The sequence below is a fragment of the Megalopta genalis genome, chromosome 6 (genome assembly GCF_051020955.1).
Source record: "Megalopta genalis isolate 19385.01 chromosome 6, iyMegGena1_principal, whole genome shotgun sequence".
Classification (NCBI taxonomy): Eukaryota; Metazoa; Arthropoda; class Insecta; order Hymenoptera; family Halictidae; genus Megalopta; species Megalopta genalis.
The window spans coordinates 18110659-18124234 of NC_135018.1; the positions used below are offsets into that span (position 1 = coordinate 18110659).

General features: G+C 46.3%; 1 protein-coding gene across 3 annotated transcripts in view; it reads left to right on the top strand.

Annotated features, from left to right (window-relative positions):
* LOC117227230 (paired box protein Pax-6) overlaps positions 1-13576 on the top strand; it is a 128127-nt gene that overhangs the window by 28595 nt on the left and 85956 nt on the right. For all 3 annotated transcript variants that reach the window (XM_076522894.1, XM_076522896.1, XM_033482310.2), the window contains exon 3: positions 10634-10799. In XM_076522894.1, the coding sequence (XP_076379009.1) occupies positions 10634-10799 (166 nt within the window). The remainder of the gene's footprint in view (positions 1-10633; positions 10800-13576) is intronic.

Sequence of the window (13576 nt, forward strand, 5' to 3'; positions counted from 1 at the left end):
CAATGAGAGGCGAGCTCGATCGGCGCGAGGCGGCCGAGCCAACGAGCGCGCGAAGCCCAGATCCGCTGATTGGCTCGGCTGCCTTGCGCCAACCGAGCTCGTCTTTGATTGGTCAGTGTTTTTCGTTAATAACTCGTGAACGAAGCATCGTGGAACATTTTCGCTGAGGAAAAAGTTGCTACAAATGACCCCAGGAATCCCTCATTTGCCGGAAATACCATAATTTTGGGAGACCCTGTATACCGGCATCCATCCGATGACCGGTATGGACGAGTGCCGAATACATCCGGCATCCATGCGAGCCGTATTTCTGACATATTAGAAATTATTCTAATAACTGTTTGAATCCCAAGCAGCGCGATCGCGCTGTTCAGATCTTGTGTCGCGATGAAACTTTAGCGACGCGCGCACATCGCATAGCTGCTTCTTTTCATTCTTTTTTCTTTTCGTTTTGTTTGTCAATCTCGACGAGCGCTATCGTGCCGCTTGAGTCTCTTCGCAGTCAATTAAGACAAGCGCGTAATTATCACGTTGTTCGGCATTCTTCGACCGTATTTTCTGAATAATCTCCCTGGGATTCAAACGGATAAAGTCTTTTCTTACAAGGATTCCGAAAAAAACAGCTACACGAATAATCGTCGTTCGATCTGAATTGATTTAAAAAAATTCAGGTTACATTTTTGTTCGAAACTTGTTCATAGATTTGAACATATTGTAGGCTCTTTACAGAATGTTTACACGAAACGAAAGATTTAGAAACGGATTAACACTAAACCGACCGACCTGTAACGATGATTAACGTGCATTGACTCATAAGAGTGAAAAGACAGAATTCGCTTGGATTTTGTAAAGTTTTAATTACGAGACTTGTTTCGATAATATAATTTATTCGACCATTTTTCACGAAGAAGTCTCCAAAGTTTATAATATCGTAAAATAAAAAATCGGTCATTTTGTCCGTGGTAGGTTTAGTGTTAAGCACAGTTATTACTTAACGCTTAAGAAAATCTTTGTAAAAAAGCAGACCGACCCTGTGCTATGCGCGCATTTTCAGCGCGGCGGCACCCCGTGCACAGTGGGAGTGTCACGGCGGACAGCGCGCTCGTACCATACGAAAGGGTTAAAGCTTCGTCGCAACCGTGTTATCCCGATTCCTGATCCACCGTAGGCGGTTCTCTCCGCAGCCTTTCCCATTCATTTCTCGTCTTTGTCCTCGAGACTATCAACCGATACCGGCCGCTGATGCCGAGATAACGAAGGTAAGCGGAGCTGGCCGGCGAAGTCCGCGTGTCTCGCTCGCAGAAGTACCTACGTCGCGTCGTGTGGGTACGGTACGAAGGTTGTGGACGGACCTTTTCCACGCGGTGCACCCGGAGAAGCGGCTCTGACAGATTCGTTGGCGTGGAATAACGCGTTTACGAGCTCTTTGTCCGGTCCGCTTTGGGCCACGACCGCCTCGTGCTACCGGTGCCGTGGCTACCGTCGATCCCGTCGTTCCCGTCGTCGATCCCGATCCATTCCTCGACCTTCCCAGCGCCGAGGCACAGGTTGGCCTCCAGGTAATTGGATAATTCGACCCGGAAGAGCCGTACGCCCCGCTCTCGCTCTCTCTCTCTCTCTCTCTCTCTCTCTCTCTCTCTCTCTCTTTCTCTCTCTCTCTCTCTCTCTCTCTCTCTCTTTCTCCCAGGAAGACCCAATTGCCTGTGCGCCAAAGGGAGACGCGATTAATCGAAAAACCGCTTCCGAAAGCGACAGCCTTCCTATTTACATTTTTCAGGGCGAATGGCCGGCCCCCGGCTGATGCCCCGTGGAGATCGATGGGCCGCCACGTTCTCTCTTGCGTTCACCTTTTATCTACGTTCAAAACAATACTACGGTGGACTACCGTAGGAGACGTAATTGCTCGAAAAGTAACTGCGAATTAGCGCGTGCCCTCATCTATTGGGTTGGCAAATGTTATATTATAAAATTATTATTATTATTATTGTTACTTTTTATTAGCCGCGAACGTTAGCAATTGGACAAATTGAATGCAGCGGTCAAGGAAAAGCGACCAGAATTAACCTTGTTCTCGAAATTGTAGCGTATTAGAAGTTTCGGCAATTTCCACTATAATTGCAACTTCCACGCGTTGCTCACTTCGCGGCCAGATCCTTTTCAAGAATCGTATTATTATCATTATTATTATTCCCATTTGCTCAATTATTGTATTGGGTTGGCAATTAAGTAATTGCCGATTTGAGCTATAGATGTCTCTCACTCCCATTTTTTATGATATCCATAAATGTTATATTATAAAATTATTATTATTATTATTATGTTATTTTTTATTATCCGTGAATGTTAGCAACTGGACAAATTGAATGCAGCGGTCAAAGAAAAGCGACCAGAATTAACCTTGTTCTCGAAATTGTAGCGTATTAGAAGTTTCGGCAATTTCCACTATAATTGCAACTTCCACGCGTTGCTCACTTCGCGGCCAGATCCTTTTCAAGAATCGTATTATTATTATTATTATTCCCATTTGCTCAATTATTGTATTGGGTTGGCAATTAAGTAATTGCCGATTTGAGCTATAGATGTCTCTCACTCCCATTTTTATGATATCCGTAAATGTTATATTATAAAATTATTATTATTATTATTATGTTATTTTTTATTAGCCGCGAATGTTAGCAATTGGACAAATTGAATGCAGCGGTCAAGGAAAAGCGACCAGAATTAACCTTGTTCTCGAAATTGTAGCGTATTAGAAGTTTCGGCAATTTCCACTATAATTGCAACTTCCACGCGTTGCTCACTTCGCGGCCAGATCCTTTTCAAGAATCGTATTATTATTATTATTATTCCCATTTACTCGATTATTGTATTGGGTTGGCAATTAAGTAATTGCCGATTTGAGCTATAGATGTCTCTCACTCCCATTTTTATGATATCCGTAAATGTTATATATCATAAAATTATTATTATTATTATTATTATTATTATGTTATTTTTTATTATCCGTGAACGTTAGCAACTGGACAAATTGAATGCAGCGGTCAAGGAAAAACGACCAGAATTGGTCGGTCGTAAAGGTGTCATTTTCCAGCAGGACAATGCTAGGCCGCACACGTCTTTGTCCACTCGGCAAAAATTGATGGATATTGGTTGGGAATTGATGTTACACCCATTATATAGCCCTGATCTCGCGCCATCGGATTACCACTTATTTCGATCCCTGGACAACTCCCTTCGTGGTAAAACTTTTAACGATGATGACGCTGTAAAATCTCGTTTAACTCAGTTTTTGGCCGAAAAGGATCAGACTTTCTACGAGCGTAGTATTTTCAAGTTGTCGGAGAGATGGCGAAAGGTCATCGAACAAAATGGAAAATACATTACAGATTAAACTTCACTCCAAGTAAAAGAAAATTTTTTATTTCATTGAACAAATCGGCAATTACTTAGTTGCCAACCCAATATTGGATCGTATAACAGGTCCGTTCGCGGACCTCCGACGTCTACGAAAAGACAAAGGAAATTACTCGAATTCGAAGCAACAGTTCGGACGAATTTTCAGATACATTCTCGCGAGGCAATTTCTACGCAACTTAGGCTCAAACGAAAGCTGGAAGTGTCTACTTTGAGGCAGGATAGATCTGGTTGAAATCGTACAACAAGTCCGTTGTCGACGACAATATTTTCTTGCAGGAAAGCGCGAACGGACTCGTCGCACAACCTGATACTTAGATACTTGTGCTCTCCGTGTCATCGAACGAGAACCGAGGCGAATGAGACGGTCCGGGATCGGGGTGTAACGTCGATGAGAAATGGACATCGCTATTCAAAGCCGGCGTTTCGAGTGTCGCCGACAATGGTCACGGCATACGTCTCACTCGATGCTCGGGAATCGGTGCGTTCGCGGAGCGCTCGGCTACACCCGTGACGCCTTTCACGGATCGTCGAAGGTCCCTCGATCGGCAGCCGAAAGGCGGTACATATACATCTGCCGAACGGTTGATCTTTCCCCTCCGGTACAAATAGACGATCGTCGATGAATCGAGTTGTCAATGGACGGCCATTAATAACGCTAATAACTGTCGGGTGCACGTTTTCGGGAAAAGGTCGAGTCGCCCGGTCGTGGAGAAACGAAAAACGAGAAAAAAAAGACGACGCGACGGTGAGGAAGAGGGAGAGAGAGAAAGAGAGAGAGAGAGAGAGGGAGTTAGGGAGTTAGGGGGATGGGCGCACGTTTTTCGAACACGATGCGGAAGAGGAGCTACCGCGCGGGTCAAAGCACGCGGCAGATTGGCTACAAACAGCGACACAACAAATACTCGAGTCCTTATTGTGTTCGGTTCGCCCGGACAGTCGACGAGGCCGAGGCAGGGATGCACGATGCACCGGGGTGGGGAGACCTCTGGAAGAATCCTCGTTTTGAAAACATGTCCGCAACAATGAAGCTATTACGATCGTAACTGTTGTAGTTCTGTTCCCTCCTGCTTCTCTCTCCCTCTCCATCTCTCTCTCTCTCTCTCTCTCTCTCTCTCTCTCTCTCTCTCGCTCTTTTCCAGCGTTTCCCTGCGATCCTTACCTGTGCCGTGCCGGTCAGTTTTGTGCGCGACTCACCCTCGTTCCGCGTTGCATCCTCCACTCGTCGCTGTCTCGACGCAACGCGCCTGGATACACGAGCTCGAGCGAAACGAGACCGCACAAAAGTTCGAAATCTGCGAAAGGACGATTAGTTTCGGATCGTTCGACGCGTCGCATCGCCCCGCGGTCTTTTTACGTCGATTTAACCTTGCCGGGTTATCGTGCGAAGCAACGACGCGCTGCGCGCCGTGCGCGCGGCTCGCCGGTGTTCGCAATTTGCGGGGTTGCGAAAACTGATCTCGGTCTCTCCCGGGAGGAAGAGTCCCGGTCCCGATGTTTTCCGGGGAGCAAACATTTGCCGTCGAGTTTCCGCGGGCGTCCCAGTTTAAAGTCGCTCGCGGTCAATATTTGAGGTGCATTTAAAATGGCCGCAAAGCAAACTAGATAGATCGGTCGGTTGTCCTCTTTATCCTCTCGAGCGATTATCCTCGGTGGTGCAGAAACGTTCACCGCGAGGTACTCGAGGCCAAGTGGGCATCCCTCGACTCCTCCCTCTTCGAAGTTGAGGAGCTTGAAATGGTTCCAGGGGTGTCTTGTTCATTCATTCTCCGGAAACACTTCTGCGCAGACCCGATTGAGATACCAACAAGCCGCGCCGCGCGGAGATGAACCGACCCTTAATCGTCTGTAACCGTTTGTCGTCTCACTACGGAATGCATTGTAGCAACTTTACGAGCCGTTTCCACGCTTGTTGCGAACTACCCCGGGAGAAGTTCGCGGACCCCCGAACAATACCGGGCACAATGACGCAAAATCACCCGGTATAATGGGCACAATATCGGCGCTTCCTCCGTCCTCCGTGTGGCCTCGTAGTCGCCGCGCCGAGCCGCGCCGACGAGTCGTATTATTTCCCGCAACCTTTTAGGTACGACAGAATTCTGCGCGAGGCTGTTTCTCTGGACGGCAGAGTCTGATATGTGCTGTACAGAGTGTCTGTATATTCTGTCTGTATATTGTTAAGATGCAGTTATATCGTTAACAGTTATATTGTTAAGATAAGTCTGTATATTGTAAATCGATGCGAAGACAAAAGAGGTGTGAAACAATGCATGTGAAGACGATTATTTGATTCAAACGATGACCGAGCGAGCTACTAGAGTAAACCACTATAGTGGTCGTCGTCGTTCAGAGAGACGACATCCGCGGAAGCCACTATAGTGGCGCGTCGTGCCTAAAAGGTTAATCGTCTCTCTCGGCGGCGAGAGAATGTTGCAAAAATTTTGAAGATGATTCGTGAACCATCCACCTGGGAGATCTTCGGAATAGAGAGAAAAGCTACGCCGAGAAATCGGGGACGAGGGATCGCGATTTTGATACTTCTCTCTCACTCTCTCCCTCTTTCTCTCTCTCGGCGGCGGGAGAATGTTGCAAAAATTTCGAAGATGACTCGCGAACCATCCACCTGCGAGATCTTTGGAATAGAGAGAAAAGCGACGTCGAGAAATCGGAGATGAGGGATCGCGATTTTGATACTTTTCTCTCTCTCTCTCTCTCTCTCTCCCTCTCTCTCTCTCTCTCTCTCTCTCTCGGCGGCAGGAGAACGTTGCAAAAATTTCGAAGAGGACTCGCGAACCATCCATCTGGGAGAACTTTGGAATAGAGAGAAAAGCGACGTCGAGAAATCGGGGATGAGGGATCGCGATTTTGATACTTTTCTCTCACTCTCTCTCTCTCTCTCTCTCCCACTCTCTCTCTCTCTCTCTCTCTCTCTCGGCGGCAGGAGAACGTTGCAAAAATTTCGAAGAGGACTCGCGAACCATCCACCTGCGAGATCTTTGGAATAGAGAGAAAAGCGACGTCGAGAAATCGGGGATGAGGGATCGCGATTTTGATACTTTTCTCTCACTCTCTCGCTCTCTCTCTCTCTCCCACTCTCTCTCTCTCTCTCTCTCTCTCGGCGGCAGGAGAACGTTGCAAAAATTTCGAAGAGGACTCGCGAACCATCCACCTGGGAGATCTTTGGAATAGAGAGAAAAGCGACGTCGAGAAATCGGGGACAAGGGATCGCGATTTTAATACTTCTCTCTCACTCTCTCTCTCTCTCGGCGGCGGGAGAACGTTGCAAAAATTTCGAAGAGGACTCGCGAACCATCCACCTGCGAGATCTTTGGAATAGAGAGAAAAGCGACGTCGAGAAATCGGGGATAAGAGATCGCGATTTTGATACTTCTCTCTCTCTCTCTCTCTCTCTCTCTCTCTCTCTCTCTCTCTCTCCCTCGGCTGCAGGAGAACGTTGCAAAAATTTTGAAGATGACTCGCGATCCATCCACCTGGGAGATCTTCGGAATAGAGAGAAAAGCGACGTCGAGAAATCGGGGACGCGAGGGATCGCGCGATTTTGATACTTCGGTGTTGGAACCGATTACGGGCGGCCAACACCGGACAGAGTCGGGGGAATAAATATAACGACAAAAAGATGCCACAATGGGGAAACCCCCGTGGAAAAAGGAGCGGCAAGAAGTCGGTTGGATGATAAATGCGCCGTCTCAGCCGTCGCGTCGGCGAGGCTCTGTTTCTCGTTTGTAAACGAGCATCCCTTTTTTTTCCCTCGACATAGAGAACGCCACTCTCTCGGTTGCGCACCATCGACGACGAGCTTCGACGGCCATAGTTTATTTATCCGTCCATTTATCTTCCGATAAGGATACGAGAAATTAGCGGGCAGCCGGCGCAAAAACCGGCTATTATCGTCGATTAAATTTCGCCGACGGATTCCTCGTGGTTTTTCCACCCCCCGCGCCTCGAGCCGGCACCGATGAAAAACAAAAGACCGGCGATCGATTATCGATTAAACAAGATGCCTTGCCAAGGATGTTGCGATTCATTGTTCTGTCGCCGGACGAAAATCTTGAGCGCGCGAGTTCTCCGCGGAACAATCGAGCCGAAAAGAATCGTCGACGAGTAGAGACCGCCAGCTTTTACGCGTTGATGCCGCGTGCGGATTTCTAACAGTTCTCGGACATTTTTTTCCTGCTTCGGACTTTTGCAGGGTCACCTGTCGAATTCGACGAAAATCCTGGTAATAACATTGTCAAATTCTTACGGATCCCATTGTCATCTCGGCATCGATGGGAACGAAGATGCTCAGCGTCGTTTAACCCTTTCGTCGCTATGGAGACATCCGTCATTTGATCCGTAAATTCGAAGGCTCTGCTGCGGAGCCCAACGTTTTTAGCACGATTACACCGAAGATGCTATGGTTTTGTCGACGTTGGCAATTGTTATTTGTAGCGAAAACGTGCTTAGCGCGCGTACCATTGCGACTAAAACATTTGTCCATTTTTATACTTAGCAACATAAAATAAATAAAATCGAACGTTTTCGCAGGGACGCGTAATCTTTTCCGCTCGAAATAAGACTTCCTTTATCTCGGGCGCTTTGCTCCAAAAATGTGTCGGAGTTGCTGGTGGTGATATTTTTCAGAAAAACGCTGTTCAACTTTATTTTAGAACGTCCGAAGAATATTTACTAATTTTTAATTGCATTTAATTATCAATCGAGCCGATTCCAGCGAACATTAACGATAAAAAATTCCGGCAAACTCGCGCAAAAGATATTTTTGTTTCAATAATTCCGTATCCAAACAGAATTCAACAGACGATTCGCGATGATAATTTTATAATAAATCGCGTCGAAGAACACGAGGGATGTATTTATTTAAGAATTGCGAAGAATATCGTTAATAGTAAATTTACCCGTTTCGATGAGGATGAGCATTTGCTGCTTGGAAATTTCGGTCACAATTCACGATGTCGATGCACCGACCTCGCGCAAGTAGATACCATTACGATTAAAACATTTCTTGCCCATTTTTATACTTAGCAACATAAAATGAATAAAATCGAACGCTTTCGCAAGGACGCGTAATCTTTTCCGCTCGAAATAAAACTTCCTTTATCTCAGATGCTTTGCTTAAAAAATGTGCCGGAGTTGCTGATAGGCAGTACTCGAGAGACGCGTGGAAGCGCTAAGGGTTAAATTCGAATTTGCACGAAGATACGCAGTCTGCCAACGATGATTCGCGAACGGTCGAAAGTCGGTAGACGGTTGTCGAGTGTCATTTAAAGGCTCGACGAGATTCTTCCGCGCGTTATGAACAGACGCTAATAAATCAGTGGGGAAAGGGCAACGCGCGGTGACAAAGAAACAAACGAAAAAGTTTGGGGAGGCGAGTGTCGCCGGGGTAGAAAGGGGCGAAAGAAGCGAATTATCGAGCCTCGAATGCCGGTCCTTAACGAGCGATAATAACTCCGGCAAACAGCGTACATTTCTAGAGCGCTAGTTGCGCGTCCATTGTGAGAGCATAACTCGCGACAATCGCGCGTGCTGCTCGTGTCTGTCCGTGCGAGGGTCTCTGTTTATCTACGAGCGAATAATACGGTGCGAGTGTTGGCTGCAGAGGGGTACACCTTGAAGCCAGCCTAAGTGTAACCCCGCCGCGCGTATTAACTGCGCGACGAAGGGGTGCGCTCAAGTGGGCTTTCTGCGAGAGAACGTGTTTTGATATTGTAACGTTTGTATTAAATATCACTGGGAAGGGTGGCGAGAGACGGAGTGAGACAGAGTGAGAGAGAGAGAGAGAGAGAGAGAGAGAAAAAAAGGAAGAGGGGGAGAGAGTCCTAAGCCTCTCGTTTATTAAGACATCATTAGCTGACTTCGACCCCCTCTGTTTCTCGTGTTTGCACCCCTGCTGTTGGAATTTGCGCTTCTTCTTTCGGCGGGCTAACGTTCTCTTCGCTCGGCGCGACACGTAAACCCGGCGAAATCAAAATGTTTCCTTCGCGATTTTCTCGATTTATCCGAACGAGGTTGCGAACACCGGCGCGTCGCGGGAAGCTTTCCCAGAGGGAAACGAGAGAAGCGTTCGCAGCTACCTAGGAGCATGCACGAGAAATTGTTGGTGATTCGCGCGCTAGGCCTTTTCCCGAAAGTCAATCGACCGTAAGCCACCCTTCGTCGATCGCGCGCGATCGTAAATCTTCCATAGAAACGTTCGCCGCGTAGCATCCGACGCATCGAATTAGCCCCGTCTGGAAATTTTTGTCAGCCGTTGTCTCCGCGGTACCCTTCGGAACATATGATCGTCGCCCCGTTCTTTCCTCCTCTGGGGCACGATCGAAAGGAACCGTCTCGCAAAATCATCGAAACACGCGCGGAGAAACATTGGTTACTCGAGGATCGTTTGCAGGCGATCGGTGACTCGTTTCGGAACCGACGATTTCTTCCAAGAAAACCTTGAATCCTCTCGATCTCTCGAGGGTCTTCTCTTCCATCCCGGGTCGGAGACCGCTATTATGCGGTTATCCCACCCCACCCAACCCCCCGAAAAATTAGGGCGTGGCAGCTCTCGGCGACACTACAAGTCGTCTCGCTCGCAGCGGGTGCAGCGAGTGTAGCGGCGATATATAAAAGATCTGCGAGAAATCCGTGAGTCCCCGGGTCCTGACTTTCGAACGCGGCGGATACACCGCAGCCTGTCGCGTGTGCGTCCGCCTTGTCACCGACACAATGAGTGGAAGATTATCTACGATGGGATTCGCTAACGTTATATTGCCGGGGACCGGCTCCCTGCCCGACGAGCCAGCTCTCTGCTCGTTCGCCCCCTCGGAAAATGGAAGAATCCGCGCGAAGAAAGGAGGCGCTCTTCTCCTTTCTTTTTTCTTCTTCTTCTTCTTCTTCTTCTTCCTCTACCGCCTCTCTCCGCTGCCGACGTGTCTAAAGAGGGAGAAAAAAATGCGTGATCTATAGCGATAGACGTATTATTCTTGGAGACGCGGGAATGTCTTCGGGGGCGGGCGGGGGAGAACCGACGCGTTTGAATCATTCACGGCCCTTGCACGAACGATCCGTGGAAAATCAATTCGAGTCGACGCGACGAGCAGCAGACCTTGTTTCGTCGACGCGCGGCCGCTTCGAGGTTCGGAACCGTTGGACAAAAAAATTATCGGCCGCCCCGCCGTCGGGATTGCTAATTGATTTTCGAACGTTTTCATTTTAGGTCACAGTGGGGTGAACCAGCTGGGGGGTGTCTTCGTCGGCGGTCGACCGCTTCCGGACTCGACCAGGCAAAAGATCGTCGAACTCGCGCATTCCGGCGCACGACCTTGCGACATCTCTAGGATCCTGCAGGTCAGCAATGGCTGCGTCTCGAAGATTCTTGGAAGGTTGGTTGAAATATTGCTTGTTTTGAAACCACCTAAGCTTCTGGAACTTCCGAGCTTTCGCCGACGTCGCACGGCGGTACGTTCTCCCCAAAATGTCGGCAATTTTCGATGCACGCAGCGGCAGAAAGTTATCGTGCCACGTATGTTATTGCTACTGCTACTGTTGTTATTATCACTTATTGATATATTTACGGGCTACTAGACTCTTTTAAATTATACAAATGAAATATGCACGGTTCGAAACAAAATAAACGCTACAGAGAACAAGGTTTTGCGACAGATAGTCAGTGTAGAGTAATGGTCTCTCTAATTGAGATACGATTATTCGAGCCTCGCGGATTATTTTTATAGTTATAAATTGTCCAGAATTATAGAAACGAGCCGCAAGGCTCGAATAATTGTGTCACCTCTTCCCAAATTATCCATTTTAGTGGACAATCTGAGCGTCAGTATGGGAGACATTTCTATACAGTAATGTCTCTCTAATTGACGCCCAGATTGACCACAAGAATGGACAATTTGGGAAGAGGAGATACGATTATTCGAGCCTTGCGGTTTATTTTTATAGTTATAAATTGTCCAGAATTATAAAAACGAGCCGCAAGGCTCGAATAATCGTATCTCCTCTTCCAAAATTATCCATTTTAGTGGACAATCTGAGCGTCAGTATGGGAGACATTACTGTACTCGTCATGGAGAGGTGGCAGTATTTTGTGGATTTAATGTGGATTTATAGGATTAATGTAGATCAATAGAATTTATGTCAACTGAAGTAAAATTTGCACTCTCAATTACAAGAAAATGTCACCGATCTGTACGACTGCCTCGTGTAATCTGTTATGCTTCGCAAATGTTTTACGCTGTCCTAAAAATTACAGTAATGTCTCTCTAATTGACGCTCGGATTGTCCACAAAAATAGGCAATTTGGGAAAAAGAGATACGATTAATTTGAATCTTGCGCCTCGTTTTTATAATTACCGATTCTCAACAGCTATAAAAACGAGGTGCAAGGCTCGAATAATTGTATCTCCTCTTCCAAAATTATCCATTTTAGTGGACAATCTGAGCATCAATAAGGCTGAACTCGTTTGCCATCCTAGTCGCTCTTGCGATACAGCTTTGAGAACCCTAACAAGGAGGTTATACTACGGCCAATCCAGAAAACTTGCGAGTTCCTTGAAACCCTAAGGGAAATGTTGAGATTTAACGGCTCGAGAATCGGTGGTCGGTCAATTATACGGTTGAATACTTCAAAACTAAATACGAGGTCCTCGATGGTTCTCTTTTGTTTGAGCGTGGGCATGTTCGAGAGGCCGAGGATGGAATCCTAGTTTTCAAAAAAATACAGTATGGGCCTCCTAATTTTATACAAAACAAATCTCAGATACGTTGAATCGTCTCGAACTTGACGATATAACATTCTAGACATTTGTATGTTATTATGTTAGGATATCCCAAAAATATCTCGCAATCCGAAAGTGACGGATTCCTCAGGTCATTTGAAGCAACTTTTTCCTTTACAAAAATTTTCTCCGAGGCACCGTTAACGAGTTATTAACGAAAAACAGTGACCAATGAGAGGCGAGCTCGGCTGGCGCGAGGCGACCGAGCCAATGAGCGGAACTGAGCTTCTTGCGCTGGTTGGCTAGGCCGCCTCGCGTCGGCCGTACTCGATTCTTATTGGTCACTGTTTTTCGTTAATAACTCGTTAACGGTGTCTCGGAGAAAATTTTTGTAAAGGAAAAAGATGCTTCAAATGATCCGAGAAACCCGCCATTTCCGGATTGCGAGACATTTTTGGGACATCCTGTATACGTACATTTCGGAGCAGTAAATTGAGATGTAAATTTTAAATATCGTGCATGGATTCGAGATGCGGACAGTTCGTCAAAGTTGACGAATTATCATACTTCGTACAAATGTCTTGACGAAGTTTATCCATAAAGAAATCATTTATAAAACATTTTACTACTAAAATATATGTTATAAAGATGCAGTCTGCATATTTCCTTCCCGAATCCAATGGCACTCTCTGCGGTCGTTTCGATCGTTTAAATCGCTCAATTATAAACTGTAGTCTCTTTTACAACACCCTGGAATTCTATAATAGTTCTTCTAACGTTCTTGTAGTCGTTCTCGTACGATGGTATAACGGTAGAAGAAATATCGCGATGGTCGTAGAAAGACCAACTCTAACACGATTCGTGCATTCGAGCGAGATGTCAACAATAATATCCATTGAAAAGATTGTATCAGTTTCTGCACATTTTTAAGATGTTCAAGATATATTTAAGATATTCCACGCTCTCTCCGTGAATGGTATTAAAAACGTTCAGATTGCGACAGCTGTGACGGAATGGGGCAAACGCGGGATCAAACGCACGTGCAAACACAGTTGTACATACCTCAGGAATTCTATATAAACACGTACAGTGGCCCACAAAAGTGTTCGTACACCTTTTAAAACGCAATAATTTTTTTAAAAATTATAGATTGAGGGACTCGAATATTTTTCAAATAATAGCGACACTAGTCTACCAGACGATGAAATTTTGCTATTACTTGGAATGCAACAAAAATAAAAAAATGAGAGTTTTTTTCATTTTTTTATCTGAGCTTACAAAGGAAAATTTAAAAAATGCCTCTCGTAGATCTCGATGTAACTTACACGCGTGCTGAAAACTTTATCGAAATCGGTTGACGTTGTCACGAGTTTCAACAAATTAATGACGGCAAAAATCGCAGTTTTATCACGATTCTGACCAAAAACTGGAAG